Source organism: Natator depressus, chromosome 14, assembly GCF_965152275.1.
Source record: "Natator depressus isolate rNatDep1 chromosome 14, rNatDep2.hap1, whole genome shotgun sequence".
Lineage (NCBI taxonomy): Eukaryota > Metazoa > Chordata > Testudines > Cheloniidae > Natator > Natator depressus.
The window spans coordinates 19,539,744-19,562,990 of record NC_134247.1 but is presented as its reverse complement, the minus strand read 5'-3'; the positions used below and the strand labels follow the sequence as shown (position 1 = coordinate 19,562,990).

Here is a 23,247-nt window from a genome sequence, read left to right as displayed (position 1 = left end):
TGATTAGTTAGGAGGAGTAGTACTGAGCTCAGAGTAGGAGTAAATAGTCTAGGTCCTACTGGCACCTTAACAAGTTTGTCACATCAGTATGCTGAACAACGCTTGTTAATAACACAGCACTTATGCCCACAAAAAGGCAGAGGCGAGTCACCATTTTGTGAATCAAAGGATTTTTCCTGTATAGCAGAATACTTCGTTATAAAAGAAGATTATTATATATTTTTGTTTAAAACATTAACACTTGTGGAAGGTGATAAACCTAAGTCCCCTATTTAACTACAGACCAGGTTCAGCACTGGAAGTGACAGAGCAAGCTTCCCCCACAAATGTAGAGTGGCTCAATTGAAAAGTTTTCCCTTTTTGTCAATTGGTAAGATGTTATCAGTTCTATCAATGCTCTTCATTAGCAGTAAAGGGAATGCTTGTTCACACTAGTAACGCTTTAGGTTTCAGTGAAGGGTCAAAAACCCCACACTTTTGGTCTGTAATCTCAATACCACAAGCTGAACTGGTAACGGGGCAAAAATGTAGTTCAGTTCACATGCTACTTCTCTCCTGAGACTCCCAACAAGAACATCAATTTACATCAAAATTGAAGTAGACATGAAATGGATCATCACTTAATTTACATATCCAATCAACATCCATCAAGCAGTACCAACTTTTGGTTATTACCAAACTTTCAATGCACTTACTCTATGATTACCCCCTTGTCCTTCAAGGCTGATACCTACCTATGTTGCTACACTCCTCCCAGTACAGTAGTATGTGAGCACCTCCATCCAATTAAGTAGTTTTAAAGGACTATGAAGGACAACTCTGTGGTGACCTAGAATCCTATTTTCGACGTCTCCGACTCAAGGAATATTTCCAACACACCTCTGAACGGCATACTAACCCACAGAGACCTTCCTACCAACACTACAAAAAGAAGGATTCTGGGTGGACTCCTCCTGAAGGTCAAAACAACAGACTGGACTTCTACATAGAGTGCTTCCACTGACAAGCACGGGCTGAAATTGTGGAAAAGCAGCATCACTTGCCCTATAACCTCAGCCGTGCAGAACACAATGCCATCCACTGCCTCAGAAACAACTCTGATATCATAATCAAAAAGGATGACAAAGAAGGTGCTGTCGTCATCATGAATAGGTCGGAATACGAACAAGAGGCTGCGAGGTAGCTCTCCAACACCACGTTCTACAAGCCATTACCCTCTGATCCCACTGAGAGTTACCAAAAGAAACCACACCATCTGCTCAAGAAACTCCCTGAAAACGCACAAGAACAGATCCGCACAGACACACCCCTAGAACCACGAGCAGGGTTATTCTATCTGCTACCCAAGATCCACAAACCTGGAAATCCTGGACACCCCAACATCTCAGGCATTGGCACCCTGACAGCAGGATTGTCTGGCTAAGTAGACTCCCTCCTCAGGCCCTACACTACCAGCACTCCCAGCTATCTTTGAGACACCACTGACTTCCTGAGGAAACTACAATCCATCGGTGATCTTCCTGAAAACACCATCCTAGCCACTATGGATGTAGAAGCCCTCTACACGAACATTCCACACAAAGATGGACTATAAGCCGTCAGGAACAGTATCCCTGATAATGTCAAGGCAAACCTGGGGTGGCTGAACTTTGTGACTTTGTCCTCACCATAACTATTTCACATTTGGGGACAATGTATACCTTCAAATCAGCAGCACTGCTATGGGTACCCGCAGGGCCCTACAGTATGCCAACATTTTTATGGCTGACTTAGAACAACACTTCCTCAGCTCTCATCCCCTAATCCCCCTACTCTACTTGCACTACATTGATGACATCATCATCATCATCATCTGGACCCATGGAAAAGAAGCCCTTGAGGAATTCCACCATGATTTCAACAATTTCCATCCCACCATCAACCTCAGCCTGGACCGATCCACTTCCTGGACACTACAGTGCTAATAAGCGATGGTCACATAAACACCACCCTATACCACAAACCTACTGACCACTAAACTTACCTACATGCCTCCAGCTTTCATCCAGACCACATCTCATGATCCGTTGTCTACAGCCAAGCTCTACAATACAACCGCATTTGCGCCAACCCCTCAGACAGAGACAAACACCTACAAGATCTCTATCAAGCATTCTTACAATTACAATACCCACCTGCTGAAGTGAAGAAACAGACTGACAGAGCCAGAAGAGTACCCAGAAGTTACCTACTAGAGGACAGGCCCAACAAAGAAAATAACAGAACACCACTAGCCATCACCTTCAGCCCCAACTAAAACCTCTCCAGCGCATCATCAAGGATCTACAACCTATCCTGATCATCACTCTCACAGATCTTGGGAGACAGGCCAGTCCTTGCTTACAGACAGCCCCCCAACCTGAAGCAAATACTCACCAGCAACCACATACCACACAACAGAACCACTAACCCAGGAACCTATCCTTGCAACAAAGCCCGTTGCCAACTGTGTCCACATATCTATTCAGGGGACAACGTCATAGGGCATAATCACATCAGCCACACTATCAGAGGCTTGTTCACCTGCACATCTACCAATGAGATATATGCCATCATGTGCCAGCAATGCTCCTCTACCATGTACATTGGCCAAACCGGGCAGTCTCTACGTAAAAGAATAAATGGACACAAATCAGACATCAAGAATTCTAACATTTAAAAACCAGTCGGAGAACACTTCAATCACTCCGATTACAGACCTAAAAGTGGCAATTCTTCAACAACAAAACTTCAAAAACAGACTCCAATGAGAGACTGCTGAATTGGAATTAATTTGCAAACTGGACACCATTAACTTAGGCTTGAATAAAGACTGGAAGTGGATGTGTCATTACACAAAGTAAAACTATTGCCCAGTGTTTATTCCCCCACCTCGCCCCCCCACTGTTCCTCCCACGTTCTTGTCAACTGCTGGAAATGGCCCACCTTGATTATCACTACAAAAGGTTTCTTTTCCTCTCCTGCTGGTAATAGCTCACCTTACCTGATCACTCTCATTACAGTGTGTATGGTAACACCCATTGTTTCATGTTCTCTGTGTATATAAATCTCCCCACTGCATTTTCCACTGCATGCATCCGATGAAGTAAGCTGTAGCTCACGAAAGCTTATGCTCAAATACATTTGTTAGTCTCTAAGGTGCCACAAGTACTCCTTTTCTTTTTGCGGATACAGCCTAACACTGCTGCTACTCTGAAACCTTTCAACCTTTGTTACCCAGAACGATAGTATTTGTGATGCAGGGCTCATATGTTTGAAAAGACTCAAGTGCAGCATTTTAAAGTGTGTGCTTTTAAAAAAAAAAAGTCAGTGTTCTTTTTCTGTAACAATTTACCTACTTATTTTTAGAGACAGAGAAAGAATGTGTTTTTGCTGTGTAACTGAACCCATAATGAACATCAAGTTCTTTGTTCTGAGATGCTGAGTTTCACATTTTCAAGTTAGCCAACAATTTGCTTCTGGCTAAAAGTATGACTCTTCTTAAAGTGAAACAGCGACACACCTAAGGCTAGATTTAAAACAACAAAAGAAAAAAATGTGTGTGATCATTGCATTGGCCCCTAACCAAAGTGTGCTGACTGTGTGTCACGGTGAAACTGTGTGTCATGCTGTACTTGAATATTTTTTATTACCTGTTTCTACTCAGAGTGGTAACTTTACTTCTAAGAGAACTCAAACTAAGTTATTATATTCAGAAAAGACACTAACAAATCTAACTACAAGAACCTTTCATCACAACATTATGATGAAACTAGCACTAGCTAAAGTATACTTGTCAGCTATGCTAGCAAACTCTGTCTATAGCTATTTGTGTGCAATCTATCACTATTCAAACCAGTCCAGACCCTCTGGAATTTCCTCAGCTTCCTCCCACTCAGCTGAGGTTAGCCTGGGCTAGCATAATTGCATTGTGACTTGGTGTTAGTATTGTAAGCATAAAAGATGGCTTATTTGGGTCTGGCCTTTTATTAAAAGGGATACCTTTAATCCCTTCTGAAACTGTTCCCAGAGACCTGAAAGCCAAAAAGATTATTTTTTTTTCCCAGTCTAGTCAACTAGAGCTTACTCAGCCCAAGGTCATGCCAAACAGTTTCATGCCATCAAACAGTGCATTAATTAGATAAAATCTTAATGGAGAATCTGCATCCCATATATAGACCCAGATATTGTTGTTCCATGATAAAGCAAAGGAGAAAATGGCATAAGTACATGTCACATCCCAGACAAAAGAAAAGTATGATAAAAAGGAAGACTGAGGAGTGCTCAGACATTTTGCTGTAACTGATTTTAGATTTGACAAGGGATGAGTTTGTTGGACTCAAGAGAGATCCTAGATGTGATCACCCAGGCCATGGGGTGGAAACAGAGGCCTCAGAATAAAAAACAATAAAAATTAAAAAAAAGATTTACGACCAGATTTTTGAGGAAGGCAGCACCTTTGACCAGGATCCTCATCTTTTTAGTTAGCCTTGAGATTAAGAGGCAAATTTGGCATACTGGTCTTTCCAGACCACATACCATTTATGACAGGTCCAGTTGGACCTCATAGGTCTGCATATGACCCCCTTGGACTCAAGGTTTCCCTCTGGGAGCCTGGTATGGGAAAGACCAGCTCCTCTGTAGATTTCCTTAGCTTGAAAGAGTGCCTTCTGGAGATGACTGTTTTATTCACCACCTCCTGAAAAACATCTATGAGAACTGGACTATCAGGCTTCCCCATAGGCACTCCTCTCATCAAAGACTCTTCCCTCATCAAAAGCATCCTACAAATTAAAGGAGCAGAAGATCAGAACAAGGTGAAACTTCCTTATCCACAAGGCAGTGACCCCTATGATCTCTGAATTTTCACGTACTTTTTTTCTTTGCCTTGTGTTTCGGCAAAGGAAATAAATTTGAGGAGATGACAACTAAAGTTCATTTCAGTTGGACATTAGTATAGCAACCACCGGGATCCTGGAAGGCAAGCTGAAACCCAACTGGGCACCACTGCTGCAGAGCCCTAAGGACTAATGTGACTGGCAAGTAGTAGCAGGCCAGGGCCAAGAAGGGAAGCCTAGAATTAAAGAAGCAGACAGTACTTTTGGAGACCAGTGCCAGCTGGTCAAAAGTTACTTCAGTGGAGACAAGAAAAAAAGCTACTTGAGCTGTTGCTATAGATGAGGAGCACTGGAAACTTGCCAACAAGCCAAGAGGAGCTACTGCTACAAGCTTATGATTCAGAGTAGCCATTAAAGAACTCCTAAACCGCCAGTCGGGGGCAGCAGCGAGAAAAAACCTGTATCTCGGAGGAGAGAATCTCACAAGTCAGGCAGAAAGAAGATAAAAGCAAAAGAAGGAAGGGTAAGAGTTGTAGCAGAAAAGCAATCCCAGCAGTGGAAGAAGAAAACTGCATTAGTGTCTAGTGTACTGCTGGAAGTTTCTAGTCTATTTTATGCACCAGGGGCTGGGTCTTTATGGATACATCTACACTACATCTGGGAGCGAGCCTCTCAGCCCAGAAAGACAGACTCACACTAGCAGGGTTTGGAGCTAGGATGCTAAAAATATCTGTGTGGCTATTGCAGCTCCAGCAGAGACTCAGGCTAGTCTCCTGAGCTCAAGCATAGGAGACTGGGTGGGCTTGAGCTCAGCTGACTAGTTCTAGTCTCTGCCAGAGCTGCAATCTCCATGAAGCTATTTTTAGCATGCCAGCTCAAGCCCCACTGGCATGTCTATCCATCACACTTTGGGAGGCTCACTCTCAGCTGCAGCACAGATATACCCTAAGGAACAGGAGATGGCACATTTCTCCATCCAAACCTCAGAGAGCAGAGTTCACTCCTATAGTGACTCTGGACTGGCAGAGGACTATTCCATGAAAACAAAAGAACTGGAAGGCACAACATACTTTGACCCATTATTTGTTAATTTTGATTTAGTTTCAATTATTTATGATAAAGCTTCCTGTTACAAGCAGGAAAACTCTACAGGATATTCTGCAAAAGAAATATTTTTACTGACACAAGACAACACTGTACAGCTCAGTTCTTAAACATTTCTGAGAAAAGGGGAGAGACTAAGGCTGAAACATGTAGTATCTAAGAAGTGGATGGATAAATGAAGTGCTATTAAGTAAGATTTACTATGGCTAGACTGTCATTTCTCCAGTTTCAATTAAGCAAGAGTGAAATATTGCTGGAGCGTATTATGTAATTCAATCAGATACTTTGACAATATCTTCCAGTACAAGATCTTTCCAAAGTAAGCCACATCTAGTATCTAAAGCAAAAAATTGTCCCACAAAGGCTACTTAAGAAGCCTGCATCAGCTATTCTTCACAGGAATTTTTTAACTGGATCGGTCAAAGGAGAATCAAAAGAAATATGGGTATATAAAAGCCAAAAGGATCTAAAAATGGCTCACTAGACTAAGAGCGGGAGTCCAGTTCTACTAGACCAGTGCTGCTCCACCTGCAGACGGCAAGCTAGAAGTTGATTGTGATGGAGTGCTTAGTGGGTTGCACCTCATCATCTAAGCAGCAAAAAATTCTTGCATCACTAGAACTTAGTGAGTGTCTGAGAAACTAAGGGGAAAAAGCAGCCCTGCGCCTTAGCCTTTCCCCTTGCTACTGCTTCCACCCCATACCACTCTGCAAACCTGCAGCCCAACTCTAGAACAGAATATCAGTTCCACCTCTCCTTCACTTTAATCTGAGGCAGAGGAAGCAGTACTGCTTTCACAGTCCCTTGGAGTGGCGCTGCCCTAGAGCTGAAGACTGGGCAGAAAAGCAGGAGAGATGGAAGGAGCCTCCACACCAAGCAGCATCAGTCCCTCAGTAATTTTTGCTTGTGGATTTCTTGACCTTTGTTTTGTAGCGACAGGGAAATACAAGAAAATGAGTCACCACACACAATAAGAAAATATTTCGGCCTCTTAAAAATTGATTTAACAGTGTTCTTTGAAAAAAAATCAAATAAAATTTAGATTTCAATGATGATCCTTAAACTCTGAAAATCTGAAGGAAAAAGGGAGGAAGGGCCTCCCAGAACTAAGGACCAAACATTACACTGCTGTTGTACCTTGATTAAGATGTCTGGTATAATTGTTATTACCACCAAGAGCAGATAATTTTTATGCCTTTTTTTAAAAAAATTCTGGACAGCCACAAATCTGTTCCACCGAATACAAAGATAAAAAAGTGAGAATTTTCACAGCTCATCTAATCTCATTGACATCACCTGTGACAACAAAGCAATTTTTTAATGGAGAGAATACTTCCCCTGACCAGATGTTTTCCTCTTGAACAACATTAACAAATTATTTATCCTTACTTCATTTTTAAATGATTGTCTTAAAGTTTTAGATGCGCAGTAATTGTAACATTAACCTATGTTTTAAGTCTCTGAAATCTCTTTTAGCGGTCTTCCATTCTCTGTACTGTAAATAGCCTAAAGAAAAAAAAATGAATTCTCTCAGTTTCTCACTGTAGCAACCCACCTTGAAATTTGATTAACAAATGGCTTCACTTCTAAGGGATCATAGGCACGAGCAAAGGCCCAGCAAACATAGCATGCTGCATCTCTTACGTTGGAACCCACACTGCAGGCTCCCCGCTTCTCGTCATATGTCAATGCTTTTAAAATAACAGGAACAACTGTGGAGTGAAAAAATTCACAACAGTTAGGAATATGAACATACAGTAAAATAACAAAAACACAAGGCCATTCAATATAAAATAAGTTTTAAATGAAAAGACATAAGGAAAGGTACATATTTGCCTGCGTTCATTAGAACAAACTGAATGCTGTTCTCAAGGGATAGAGGCTGTGGTTTTAGGACTAAATTTAAAAAAGCAGGATTTTGACTTTACATGGCATCTTGTTTCTTGACTAATAACCTCTGTTTCTTTTCTCATCCCCTTCAAGTGTATTTCATTGTTCTCATACTCAAAAGTACATAGAAGGCAACACCCTAGATTAGCAAAGATTTACGAGATGGTACATGGGTAAAATACTAGTGAGTCCACATAAGGAATATCTTGCACTGTTCTAAGTATCTTGTTAGAAAGGGGATAACAAAATAAGGAAGTACAGCAGAAAGCTGCTTCAAATGATAAAAAGCTTGACTCTCTAGTCTTTTTACACTGCTGAAAGACAAAGTTGATAAAACTTTTTACAGATTTGTTTTATTAATTAAAATGGACACTCAGGCCTAAAATTGATACATTGCATGGCTTTGGCAATAACCTTTAGTTCCTAGACTTTCCTTTGAAGATTCAAAGTACAATGTGTACATTTTTCCCCCAACCTACACACAACATAGTGTAAAGACAGGTGTGGCGAAAGGTAAAAGATTTACTTATGGAATACAAAATAATATGCATGCTCCACTTTGACAGAGTTGCACTATACGTCATGTAACTGTACCTATTCCACCACCACCTGTGAACTACAGCTGGCACTGCCTGTGGTGAAAATGGCATGTCTGAAATTTTGCCTTCAGGTGCCTAAAATGGAACTATTTTCATAGTTTTGTAGGTATATTTTTTGGCCATATCATATTTGACAGCGTGCTCTAAATTGTACATAAAATATTGACTTGACTTTTAACACTGAAGAACACAGGGTAAGCTCAAAAGCTATTACTTCACCCACCTTGTGTCTCTAATTTATCACTGAGTTTAGTAAAGTGCAAAGTAATCTTTATGAGATGAGTGACACTTAAGAGTTGATGTTTTAAAAATACATCTGCCTATTAACACTCAATTTCCAAGTTGCCTTCCAAATGAAGTTAGACCCATATGTATAAAATTGTCCCAAATTCCCCTAAACTTTTAGAATTATTGAAGATGATCCAAATCTCTCTAAATAACCCTGACTAGCTTACAACAATGAGGAAGGAGATTCACTGAAAAATTAGTTTGCCCACAAACTCCACAAATTGTGCAATACCACGGAGAACCACAGAATACATTCTGAACAGTTTGCATGACAACTCTGGGTAATGGAGAGTTCCATTCAGCAACTAAGGATCAATTTCTCTCTGCTTTTTGGCCTTTTAGCCAAGGTCAAGTGTGTCTCACGTACCCTTTGTTGGAGGACTACATCGTACAATTTCAGGGTGGGTTAATGAGATCTTTTTAACCAATAATTACCATGATACCATTTGTTATGGGAATTATGTATTAAACATTCCACAAGTGAACACATTAACACTGCAAGTAATTCCTGTATAACATTTCTCTGTGGCAACAGCAGACGTGAAATTGACAGATCTTCATCCAAGTCATTTATTCAGCTGCCAGATATGAGAGAGAGAGACTACTGAGCAGGCGCATACTGTGATCCACCTAAGTTGTTTCTTCAGCTGCCAGTACCATGAACATTCAAACAAAATACACAATATTAGCAAAGACACAGACAGATATGTTGTTCAAAACACAATTTTACGACTAACTCTGGGATTTAATTTGCCAAACAGAAATAAAATTCTCTATCTACCCACACAAGTTCTCTCATCGCACTTTAGATAAGAAGCATAGTTAGCATTTTCTCCTTCCCTCTCTTCTCATCCTCCCTCACTGTATTGAGTGGATAGCCTCTGCATAAACAGAAGCCTGGTGAGTAGTTGCATTTTGTACCATTTGGAGCTTTTTCATTGTGTGACTTCATTCCAAGATATAAGAAGATGCAACGAACAGCATTGTCATGAAAGCACAGATCACCTGGACTAAACCATGACCAGAATATGTCTGACAGGACAGAATGCAGATGGAAGCAGGTGGGGTTTTTTGCTGCCATAGCTATTTGGGCTTCCAAGAGCACTACGGAGTCTAACAAAACGCCCAAAGCTGCACTACAACAATGTGAGGACAGGGGCCCTTGATAGAGAGAGAGAGGTTACAAAGGAGATAAATTCTTCAATGCATTTTTCTCTTCCTGACAGCAATCTTGCCTCATTTAGTCTTTAAATACCTATTTTTCATCCAAATATTCATTTCAGCCAGATACTGAGAAAGATGAAAGACAATCCTGTTTATGTTTGACATAATAAAAATGTGGAGCCAGGTGTTGCCTGTCATTGTTAGTACTTTGGTCCCTGTCCCCCCAGCTCCAAGAATGGCTTCACGGAAATCTTCAATATTGAAGATTAAGTCTTGTGGAGGTGGAGTGTAGTTATCCACAACTACCTCTATATCCTAACACATAGGGAGGACCTCAGGCATAAAGCCTGGCAGAGAAATTTAGGACACCAGCAGCTAACTGTCATTTTTGGAGATTCTTTTGCTACTTCTCAGTTGGCTTTCTTAGAAAATGGAATTTAGACACAAGGCATTATTTAGCAAAGTCTCTGAGTTTCAGCAATGGGGTTTTTGTTTTCTTAGTATGGTCATATTACCGCACACTTTAGAGAGTGAATGGTACAGTCCCCTCATCAAAGGAGGCGTACCAAGTGTTTTCTTCTTTCTTTTACTACCCAGGAAGGGCGGGGTTACAGGTAAGTGGCTCCTATTGCCATCAATGTTTCTGCAACTGGTTTTTGGGCAAAATTCTTGAAAGGATCCTGTTGTGTTTCTGTTCCTGCTCTCAGCTTGTTCGTCTCATTTATAAGGCCATGCTTGTTTCAGGCAATGGTTTCTGTGAAATAACAGGATTCCTGACAGCATGAGTTGTGTTCTGGAGGTGGAGGGAGGTAACCTGGGTTCAGAAAGCTATTTATGGTCCAAAAGTATTCTGCAGGACATTATTTGCTTACCTCTGGGGGCAGATTGGGATGGGGTTGCCTGTAGGGGCTTGTTAACTGGAGCAGCTCACTGTGAATTTAAACCAAGGCTTCCTGCTTTACTGCTGTCTGAGTTTTCAGGTTGAACAGAAAGTATTTGTTTTGACCTACAAAGCCTTAAAAGGCCTAGGACCTGACTATTTATTATACCACCTCTCCCACTCTGCCATATTGCAAAGGCACACAAGCTAGAGCTCACTCAATATAAAAATGGGGACACTACAGCCAGAGTATTCTCCATAAGCCCCCTCAAACTAAGCTTTGCAGATCACCACCCTACCCCACACCCAACAGCCACAGCATTTGGTCCAAGACAGCCTGAATTTGTTGACCTTCAGGGTACACTAAAAAGTTCATCTTCTTGCAGGACTTTGTGAATGGGGATGTTGCGTAAGGCATAATTTTGAGGAAGATGCACATTGTTGTTAGGTTGTATCAGCTATTCCTGGATATAGTAAAAACTGCTGCTGGTCTTATCTTCATGGTTATTTGTGACTTTAGATAATTGTTATATTCACCCAGATTTTATAATATGTGCTTTTTTTGTCTGTTTTATAAATATAAAATAAATAAAACAAACTATGAACAGTGAAGTGTCAGCTTACTATAAAGTAGCTGAAGTGTTTTGGCTTCTATTCTTGATTCCCAGTCTGAATAAAACAAATCATATACTTCATGCATAACAGCCACGGAAAAGTGCTTTGCTTTCTTAGTCACATGGGAAAAGTGGTAACAACTGAGTCAGAGTAAAACAGAAATCACCAAAGGGAAAGTCAAATGAAAACCCCAGAACCTAACTAGACTGGTCAAATGATCCTACAGTCACCAGCAGTCAAGTGGTGAGAATATGGTCGAGACAATGGGCAAGTGAAAACCTCAGCTCCGATGTCTGTAGGGGTCCCCGTCACAAACAAAACTGGAAGAAATTATGCATCCTGTTTCCTAAACCTTACTGCCTCTATATTATGAATGGGGAAAAAACTGTTTTTAAAAATAAATTTACAGCTCTCAGGTCCTAATTTCACTCCTTCAAGAATGAGGAAGCTTCAGAATACCTTTGAATTAAGTGTTTTTCATCGTTCCTGTAATATACTGTCAAAGTTTGTCACATCTACTAAGTTTCCTGGAGGGCTTCCTTTTGTCAATGAGTCCAGTAATATAGTTTAAATACACTTCTCTCTAGATAGCATGTAATTTAATAAACTAATAACGCCTGCAGAAACAACAACCTGTGGGGAAACAGAAGTAATTTAATTCCTAATCCTCTCTTTTTGATATCAGATTTGCAGACTACATTGTTTCTCATAATACATGGGTCCAAAGGTCCTTATGGACCTAACTCTAAGTGTCTATACTAAAATGTAACTCCCACGAATGTAACTCGCCCACTACTCCGACTTAACTCCACCTTCGCGAGACGCGTAGCACTGAAGTTGATGTAGTTAGGTCAATGCAGCGTCAGTGTAGACACTGCATTGTTTACATTGACTGTTGTTGCCAACACAAGGAGCATAGTGTGGACATGTAAAACCGATTACTGTGGTGACTGTACGTCAATGTAACCTAGGTCGACTTAATTTCGTACTGTAGACTTGCCCTTAGTGAATTACCCTTGATCACAAGAAGAAAAAAATAGAATAGTAATTAATTTAATGTCAATATACATAAGGTCAGTTTATGACCTTTACTTCAGTCACTAACTGCTGGAAAACACTAATGCCAGAACAAATGGGAAGGGATGTATTCAAAACAACTTTTAAAATGGATTTTAGCCTGATAAATAAAATAGAATAATAATCTGAAAAGTATTCAAGGTCCAATAGGATGACAAATATTACATAAAAGAAATACAGGGCATACAACCCCTCTTCAAAGGAAAATGGAACAGCAAAGTTGATATTTTGGTATTTTCTTTTCCATTTCTGAAATAAACAGCAATACCACCATCTTCAAAAATGCAGTCCAACTCGATTTGAAAAATGCTGTATTAACTGATGGAAAAATGGAATTAGCTGGTTCTACAAGAACGCTGAAACAGCTCCCAAAGGCACTTTTACAAAATTACTATAAATTTCCTTCAACAAAGACTGATTATGCCCCCTACTTTGAACATTTATGGCTGTCCTGTCCTCCCCCTTTACCTGAACAAGACTAGAGAAAGGAACAAGTGGCTCCTTAATCATCTATCTAGAATATGTAGAAAGAAGAACTGGGCAATTTCAAAATCGGGAACACATACTGGAGATCTTATGATGCCAGTAGCATTTCTAGTGCTTCTACAGATTAGAGATGAGAATTTTCTAATACAAAACTGCTTCCTAACACAAAAGTGTCCCCAGTTTGGGGAAATTCTATAATCAGACCTCATTCTGATGGATAAATATGAATTGACATTGAACTAAAAATCAGTAAAAAGAAAAGGAGTACTTGTGGCATCTTAGAGACTTACTCCTTTTCTTTTTGTGAATACAGACTAACACGGCTGCTACTCTGAAACCTAAAAATCAGTGTTTGCCTAGGTACAAGTTATGACTTGTTTACATTAATTATGTGCAAAAACAATACAATTGCAACTAGTAATACACATACGTGGGGCCAATTTCCCACAGCTGAAAACAATCATGAGCAACTCTGACTGGAAGGAATAATTTTAATAGAAAAAGGAGAAAGATAATTGGGAGTCTAAGAATATTGCCTGGCCGGGCCAGAAGTGGGGATGGGGCCAATAACGAAGCTGCAGCCACGGGCCAAGATTGGGGGTAGGGATGGGGCCGGGAGCGGAGATCTGGCTGGGGGCTGAGGCTGGGGATGGAGCTGGAGCCAACAGCAGAGCTGGGGGTGGGGCAGGACAGCACTCCCTCCCTGCCCCCAATGGAGTCTGGCCGTTGGGTCCTGCCGCAGCCTCCCCCCGAACATTCCTCCACGGCCTCCTAGAGGGGAACATCCCACAGTTTGTGGACCACTGCACTAACCCAAATGGACCAGCTGTCACTCAGCACTCAAACTCCAGCTCAGTTCTCTGAATCACACAGCAGCAGGCTGCAATTTGTGGCAATAGCCCGCTGGGCATTCTGGGTGTTGTAGTCCCCAGCTTGCTCAGATGTAGGACACAAAACTACAACTCCCAGAAGGAAGTGCAACTGTGAGCTCCTCTGCAGTGAGCCAAGCGCTGCATGCGTTAGAGCCATTGCAGCTGCGGTGGGGTGGAGTGTCTCCATGCAGAGTTTTAGAGAAGCTCTCTGAACCACTGATATTGATTTTTAATGGCTCTGAATACTGGAGAAGTCCTATGGAACTAGAAAAAAAGCTAACATTGTGCCAATATTTTAAAAGACTAAACAAAATAACCAGGATAACTAGGCCTGTTAGCCTGACATCATCCCTGGACAAAATGGATATGAGGACCTAGAGAAAGGTCCGAATGAAAAGATGGTGACCAGCTTAAGCATCTGAGTGACAGACAGGATGGTGCCACTGTCCATACTGATCAAGAATGAAGGTATCGTAGAAGGCTTTGGGGAGAAAAGATTAAGAGCTGTGTTAGTGTTTCAGCCATGTTGAGCTTGAACTGATGGTTCAACATCCACAAGGAGACAGAGAGACAGGCTGAGATTTTAGTTTGGACAGGAGACAGGCCTGATGTTGTGGTAGGTCTAAGTCATAAGTACAGAGATGGTAGCTGAACTTGTGTTCACGGATGACACTACCCAGAGATGAGGTGTAGAGAGAAAAGAAGAGGGCCAAGGACAGAGCCTTGAAGAATCCGCACCAAAAGTTGGAGGGGGGATGATCCCCCCAAAGGATATGTTGAAGAAGCGATTAGAGAGGTAGGAGGAGAATCAGAAGACGATGGAGCCACAGAGGCCAAGGGAAGCTAAGATTTCAAGAACAACAACATGGCCAGCAGTGTCGAAGGCAGCTGACAGATCAAGGAAGATGAGGATTGAGTATGGTTCTAAGATTTGGCTAGGAAGAGGTCATTAGAGACACTGGTGAGAGTGGTTTCCCTGGAGTGCGAGGGACAGAAAATAGACTAATGAGGAGCTAGAATAGACTTGGAAGAGAAGAATTCCAAACAGTGATTGTAAAAGCATGTTCAATGATCTTATGGATTAAAGGGAGAAAAGAGATGGAGTGGTAGTTGAAAAGACAACTGGAGTCAAGGGTGAGTAAGATGGGAGAGACTAAAACATGCTTATATTGTGAAGGGAAAGAGCCAGAGGAGAAGAGGTTAAGGATATGAGTAAGGGAGGGGATGAGAGTGAGCATGAAGGAGATTAGAAGATTGCATGGGTCCATGTGGCAAATGAAGGGGCAAGAAATTTTGCACTTATGACAGTGGAGAAGGAAAAGAAAAAGTTGCAGGTGGAGAAGGGAAGGCAAGCCAAGGTGAGGGAGAAGGTCCCATAGTATTTTGTCAATTTTCTCTTGGAAGAAATTGGTGAGTTCTTGTGCAAAGAGAAGTGGAGGCAGGTGGAGGAAGGGTGTGGAGAGTGAGTTAAAGGTAGCAAAAAGGACACCGGTATTTCATATGTGGGATTCAACTGTTTTGAAGAAACAGAGTTGTTTAGCAAGGAAGATGGAAGAATTGAAGGAGGAGAGAATGAATTTATAGTGGAGGAAGTCATCCTGCTCAAGAGATTTCTGCCAGAGATGCTCCACAGTGAGAGTGCAGGAATGGAGGAAGCAGGTGTTGAGGGTGCACCATGGCTGCGGGTTGGCAGAGCAAACCTTGTGATGAGAGAGAGGAGCAAAGAGATCAAGTGTGGAATAGAGAGAAGCATGAAGAGACTCAACAGCCATATCAATGAAAGAAAGGGAAGCGATGGCAGGGAGTAAAGGGGTGAGTAAAAGTTATCAGTACTAATGGACTGAAAGCCACAGAAAGGCTGACTGACAGGACATGAGGAAGGGGGCTGATGACTTATGCTGATACTTTGACATTCCAGTTAAAAATTAGCTCATACAAAATCAATGTAGTACATATTACAAGCTTGCTAACTGATAGATATCAGTAAGTTAGACTGATGAAAGTCTCATCAAATAAGTCATCATCAAATGGGGATGTTTCTAGTGAGGTCCTACAAAGATCCGTTCTTGGCTCAATGCCATTCAAATTTACCAGCAATGATGTTATAATTTTTTCCAGATCCCGAGTAAGTCTGCAAATGAAACAAAGATTGGTGGAGTGATAAATAATGACAATTCATTTATACAAGCTATCTGGATCTCAGTCAAACGTGTTTTAATACAGCCAAAGGCAAGGTCAAATATCTAGGAACCAAGAACGCATGTCCCAATTACAGGGGGACTATATCCTAGAAAGCAGTGATTCAAAAAAGGATTTAGGAGTCATGGCGGATAACCATCTGAACATGAGCTCCCAGTGCCATGCTGTGATTAAAAGGGCTAATGCATTCCTAGGATGAGTAAGCAGGAAAACACTGAGTAGGAATAAGGAGGTGGTATTATCTTTGTATAATGCACTGGTGAAACCTTCACTGGAATAGTGTGTTCAGTTCTGGCGTTTACAATTCAAAAAGAATGCTGAAAAACATGAAAGTGTTTAGAAAAGAGGTACATGAATGATCAGAGGTCTGGAGAACCCACCTTACAATAAAAGAATTGTGACTTATCAAAGGGAACGTTATTTAAACTTGTCAAAAGGAATGTTACAAGGTGATCTGATCAAGTCTAGAAGCATCTCCATGAAGAAAACATTTCTAATAGTAGGGAGCTCTTTAACCTGGCAGACAAAGACATAAAAGATACATCTCAAGTATATTAAAAGAAAATGAGAGTCATCTTCTGATATTATCATGTAAACTCCCTAAAGCCAGCTAAGGACACATTTGTCGCTATTCTAAAATCAAACAAACCAGTTACTATTTCTATTCCTGGCAGGGTGAATTCAGCCAGTTATCTTTCCAAAGCAGATGAAAGAAGTACTACATTCTCGTGTATGAGGGCCTACAGTGGTTCTGTCCTCTGTTCAAAGCGTCTAGATATACCATGGCTTTTTGAAAGTAATTATTCTGGAATAAAGTCATAACATAATTCCATTATTAGATAAAACCCTATAATTTTTAACAAAATTAATTATTCCCAGGCCTATACTTGTTGAAAGTATAAAATACAGTAAATTTTATCTATTTTATTCTGTAAACAGTATTTAGTTCACAACAGTTTGTACTTAATCATTCAAGATGTCGATGTCTGCAAATTCTGATAACTTCAAAATTCAATGTGACTTTTTATGCACCATACACAACATTCTGTCTCTAAGACACCTATTCACTGTGGTACCTAGTTATTAGGATTATAGAATAATAAAAAAGTAGGACTGAAAAAGCCCTCGAGAGGTCATCAACTCCAGCTCCCTGCGCCTAGACATGACCAAGTAAACCTCGTCCATCCCTGACAGGTGTTTGTCTAACCCATTCGTAAACATCCCCAAATACATGGATTCCACAACTTCCCTCGGTAACCTATTCCAGTGCATTACTATCCTTATAGTTAGAAAGTTTTTCCTAATATCTAACATAAATTTCCCTTGCTGCAGATTAAGCTGATTATTTCCTGTCCTACCTTCAGTGGACATGGAAAGTAACTGATCATTATCCTCTTTATAACAATCTTTTACATATTTGAAAACTATCAGTTTCTCCCCACCCAGTCTCCCCCCCCCCCTTTTTTTTTTTTTTTTAACTTTTTCTCATAGGGCAGTTTTCTAAACTTTTTATAATTTTTGCAGTACCGTGCCTTGGCACCGAGCCCACACTCAGCAGGGGCCCTGCCAGCCCAGCCCGGCGCTCCACTTCACTTGCACTGCAGCCCAGCGGCCACAGCACTGGCTCCTCTCCTAGTCCTCTCCTCTCCAGCCCCGCGCTTCTCCCCCCCTCCACCCACTCGCTCCTCTCAGCCAGCCAGCTGACGGCTCCTCTCTCTACCCTTTGTTACTGGCAGACAGCAGCCGCAGGCTGCCTGCCAGTGACTGTGTGGAGGGAGCTGCGTGGAGGGACTGTGTGGAGGGAGCTGACACTCCTCTGGGCCGCCAGTGACAGATTGTCTGCCGCTTCAGGTTCCCCCGCGGAGCCCGAAAGCCACGGACCGTCACTGGCGTCCCGGAGCGGAGCCCCTGCCTGCCACTCAGCTCTGCAGCGGAACAGTGGTGGGCAGGCAGGGCCTCTTACCCCCGGGCTCTTCCTTGAAGCACCTTCTCCGCCACGGGCAGTGGCCGTGGTGGGAAGTAATGGGGCAGCGGGGCCAGGGCCATTCTGTGCACCCAAACTTTCCCAACCCACTCGCACTTGTGGGTCAGGTGTGAAGTGGTCAGGGGTACCGATTTCAGGGGTCCCCAAGCGCAACAATGTGCTGGGAACAGGGATCCCTGCTCTGTGCTGCCACGTGGGCTGGGACACACTGTCTGTCAGCTGATCCCCACAGTCTCCAACCTACCTGGGCAGCACAGACATGGCCCTGCCCGCTAGCTCCCCCCCACCCACCCACCCCCGGCTCCATCCCATGACTTGCTCCTTCTGGGCAGCCTACCTAGGGCTTCTCTCCGCCCTCAGCTCCTCCCCCTCTCCCACTGCTTGCTCCACCCCCTTTCTGCTTGCCCTTAAGCTTAGCCTTCCCACTTTTAAAAGGCTGTTCTGGCGCCCGTTGCCAGGTATCCAGTTTTTGACTGGAAACTCCGCTCCGGTAGAAAAGGGGACCTGGCAGTATCCGGTTAGCAGTGCTGACCAGAAAATAAAAGTCCGGTTATAGGAGAAACCACATTTAGTCTCAACCATTTCAAGCCAGGAGGTGCTGCAGCACCCTTAGTTCCAGCACCTATGCTTGCCTCCAGCTCCTGCCTCGCTCTGGCCGGGGACCAATCCTCCCCACCATGCCCCGCTGTGCTCTTACCCCCGGCCTCTGCCTCGCTTCGGGGACTGACCCGGGCAGCCTCCTGCAGCCAGGCCAAGCCCTGGACTTCCCCACACACTCAGCCAGTGCCCCTCACTCCCACCACAGCCCTGAGCCTTCTGCCCACCCAACCCTTTCATTTTATAATCTCTTACAATCATTCCCCATGGGGGTCCACAAATATGTTTGGCGCCAGGCCCACAAAGAGTTAATCCAGCCCTGCATTTTTGTTGCTCCCTCTGGACCCTCTCTAATTTAGTGACATCTTTCCTAAAGCATGGCACCCAAACCCTAACATAATACTCCAGCTGAGGCATCACCAGTGCCAAGTAGAAAAGAAAAATTACCTCCCATGTCTTATGTACAACATCCCTAGTAATACACCCCAGAATATTAATCTATTTGCAACTGCATCACACTGTTGACTTGTATTCAGTTTGTGATCCACCATAACCCCCAGATCCTTTGCATCAGTACTATCAGTTATTCCCCATTTTGTAGCTGTGAAGTACTTTGCACTTTTCTTGATTGAATTTCATTTTGTTGATTTCAGACCAATACTCCAATTTATCAAGGTCATTTTGAATTCTAACCTTGTCCTCTGAAGTGCTAGTAACCCCTCCAAGCTTGAGGTCATCCACAAATTTTATAAGTATACTCTCCACTCCATTATCCAAGTAATTAATGAAAATATTGACTAGTTCCAGACCCAGGATGACCCCTCGCAGGACTCCACTACATACATTCTCCCAGTAAGACAGCAAACCACTGATAACTATGCTTTGAGTACAGTTTTTCACCAGTTGTGCACCTACCTTATAGTATGGTAATTTCATCTACACCAAGTTTCCCTAGTGTGCTTATGAGAATCTCTTGCAGAATGATGTCAAAAGCCCCACTGAAAATCAAGATATATCATATCTAGTGCTTCCCCCTATCCACTAGGCCAGTAACCCTGTTAAAGGAGGAAATTAGGTTGGTTTGGCATGATTTGTTCTTGACAAATCTATGCTGGCTATTAATTAGCACCCTATTATACTATAGGTTCTTGCAAACTGATTGTTTAATAATTTGTTCCAGTATTTTTCCAAGTACTGATAACATATTTTACATTAAGAGCAAAAGATATCAGGCTAATTCTTTATTATAATGGAAAAAAGAACAGCTTTTGAACAGAATGCATATTTTCACCATGTAGGAAACGCAATGTAAACATTTTAAAATATTCTTAAACCCTCATACTTTTACATCTGCTTAATATGTTTTTGTTGTACTAGTTTTGACATTGTATAATTTTGACAATGAAACGTAACATAAAAATACCCACAGGATTACATTACTAGATAGTTTAAGTGCTTAGGACCCAATGCTACAAATTCTTCTATTTGTGTGTGTAACGTTCTATGCCACCTGATTTAGTTCAACAGGATTATTCAGGTCCTTAAGCATTTGCATGTTCACAATCAAACTTTAGAATAAATTTTAAAGCTTGCATTAAGAGTGTTTTATCTTGGTATTCAAGTACCACAAATACAAAAACACACCAAAACTACTCCTAGTATACTGATGTACTTTTAACCCAGGGTTCTAGCAATACAGAAACCAAAGACTGGTGCCGTAGATGCTACATACATGAGATTCCATATGAAGTTAACAGAGAGTAGTGTGGGCAGAATATTTGCAGCATCTGGCCCTTTGTTCATAATACTGTTCCCCAAAATTCTTGATATTGTGCAGCTTATCATGTGATTATGTAGAGATTATTCACACTTCCTCACATGCACACACTTTTTTAAATTAATTAAATCTTGCCAAAGCTTTTTCTAAGAGTAAACAGATTAGGTTCATTCTCTCCTACAGCTTTGTTTGGCATGTTGAGCAGTAAAAGACTCTAGTGCTTTACAATCAGCTTTTGTATTTGATCAGTGATGTCATTTTAATTCGTTATGCAGCCAACTGTCAAATATTCTCTATTTTCACATCGCTGTGTGTATGTATGTCTACATTACTTCCAATTTTCACAAATTCAAAAGAATTTCGTTAACCTGTGGCTAAAATCAACTTCCAAGAGAAAAAAAAACAAAAAGGGACTAGAAATGCAGGAGCTAGTGTGTTTCATCATACTTTGAGAAAACTGGGAACAGGATAATTTATTTTGAGTAACTGAACAAACGTGGTTGAAACGAACAAGTTTTGAATTTGTAAAATTGCTATGTACTGGATGTACATCTTCTTATTCAGATAGGAAACAGAATCCATTCTCGATCCAGTTATTAAAATAGTATCCACCTGCTGAGCTCTGAACATTCAAGAAAATACAGTCACCTTTAGCTATAGCCTAGAGGTATTAATAAGCACCTGTTACACTCCACCCTACCTAACCTAACAACATAACTGCAGGTTGCAACACCGCATTTTGTTCAGGTCCTGTGAAAAAACAAAGTAACAACTTCTGTCCTCCCATCTTTACAGAGATTAGAAGATTCTCTCAAAGACTGGAGGGAAACAAGAATATAAAAAATATTTTGCTTTTTAACACAGGTTTTAGACAAATACCACCTTATAACAACTTGCACAAAAAATCTTAAAGCATTTTACTATTAATGAAGCTAACAAGCAATATTAGTCAAGTCAGACATTTCAATCTAAATAAACAAAAATCTCTCTAGCTTCAGTCTGATTTTTCTAAAAGTGTTCTGCATGCAGCTGGAATATAGCAAGTGTCATCAAGAATCACAAATGCACTTAGACCTCACTATCACACATTGCTGTGCTTTCTATTCATTCCAATGTTTATTATATAAGACACATCAATAGGGCAATTTTTTTTAAAAAAAAAATCTCCCTTAGCCTTAGGGCTTGTCTACATGATAAACTTGCACAGGTTTAACTGATTATAAACTCTTGCAAACTCCTGTGTTGACAGACACTATTTTGGTTTAAACCATGTTTATTTCAGTTTATCTTAAATCAGTTAGGAACTGGTTTCAGCTAACCTAAAATAAACCACTCTTTAAAAAACAAAATTTGAATTCAGCTGGCGCAACTTTCTTAGGCAGGTCTTTTTCTCTTACTTTACTTGGGATTATGTAATTCAGATAACCTAAATTAGTGTAAGAATAATAAGCAAAGTTCCTACTATTTTAGGATCATAAAGACGACGGAAATACTAAACGGATATATAATTATTTCCAACAAAAAGTAGGTGGCTACTACGAGTAAAGTACTTTGTAAAACATACTTTTTAAAAGACTAAAGCATAGATAGATTCATAGATACCAAGGTCAGAAGGGACCATTATGATCATCTAGTCTGACCTCCTGCACAACGCAGACCACAGAATCTCACCCACCCACTGTCAGGATTATTAATGAATCACAAAGTATAAAAACAAAGCTGTAAACATAGGTAGGTAGAATTAATTTTGTTCAAGAAACATACTAAATTCATACATTTGAAGCACAAAAATACTACTCCCTAAAACAAACATATTGTGGATTTATCCTTAGGTGGGTTTAACTTGTTAAAGAGCCTAAGACAATAATGAGGAGTGAAAAGATCATGCACTCTGTGCAGCAAGTCAACATGCCACATTTTACATAGCATATCCATCATCATTACTCAAATATCAAAGAAAGTCTCTCATTTTAGATCATAAGCATTTTAATTTTGCAATCACAAGCAGTTTCAGGATTAAGACCAAAATTTTGAAACCTAGGTACCTAAAATTAGGCTCCTAAATACATATTTACACATTTAAATGTAAGAGGCTTGATTTTCAAAGGTGCTGAGCATGCAGCTCTCAGTGACTTTGACGGAATTTATGGATGGTCCGCATCTGTAAAAATCAGGCCACTTATATTCATTTCAGTGACTGAGGTTTGAAGTTTTCACTTTAGTCTCCAGCAAAAGAATGCATTTAATATTTATGTGCTGTGGTTACTTTTGAATATTTGGGTTTTAGGCCCAGATTTAGGAAAGCATCTTACTCAGGACAGCATTTAAGTATGTGCTTAAGTGCTGCCCTGAAACACGGCTTGGGGGTAGAGGGTTAAAAATACTACAGATATGAAAGCAGCAGCCCTCCCAGACCACTTCCTACCCCAGTCTCCTTTACCATCAGAGAGTAAATCACAGAAACTGAATGAAGTCTCTGACCTGTACACTCAGGGCTTGTCTACACTACCCCCCGGATCGGCGGGCAGCAATCAATCCAGCGGGGGTCCATTTATCATAGATGCAGTAAATCGACCGCTGAGAGCTCTTCCATTGACTCCGGTACTCCACCAGAATGAGAAGCGCAAGTGGAATCGACGGGAGAGCACCAGCTGTCGACTTAACACAGTGAAGACACCACGGTAAGTAGATCTAAGTACGTCGACTTCAGCTATGCTATTCACATTGAGTATCTTAGATCAACCCCATGTGGTAGTGTAGACAAGCCCTCAGTCACCTGCCTTTCCTTTGCAGGTTTGTACAGGTCTGTGTTGTCAGGTCTCACACAATGAGCTCCTGGGTAGTACTTTCTTCTAAGAG

The 23,247-nt window shown here is 41.3% G+C and overlaps 1 protein-coding gene across 6 annotated transcripts in view; it reads right to left on the bottom strand.

The window, feature by feature from the left end:
- Positions 1-23,247, bottom strand: part of LOC141998651 (tubulin-specific chaperone D-like) — a 263,541-nt gene that overhangs the window by 139,150 nt on the left and 101,144 nt on the right. For all 6 annotated transcript variants that reach the window (XM_074971510.1, XM_074971511.1, XM_074971515.1 and 3 more), the window contains one exon: positions 7,516-7,672. In XM_074971510.1, the coding sequence (XP_074827611.1) occupies positions 7,516-7,672 (157 nt within the window). The remainder of the gene's footprint in view (positions 1-7,515; positions 7,673-23,247) is intronic.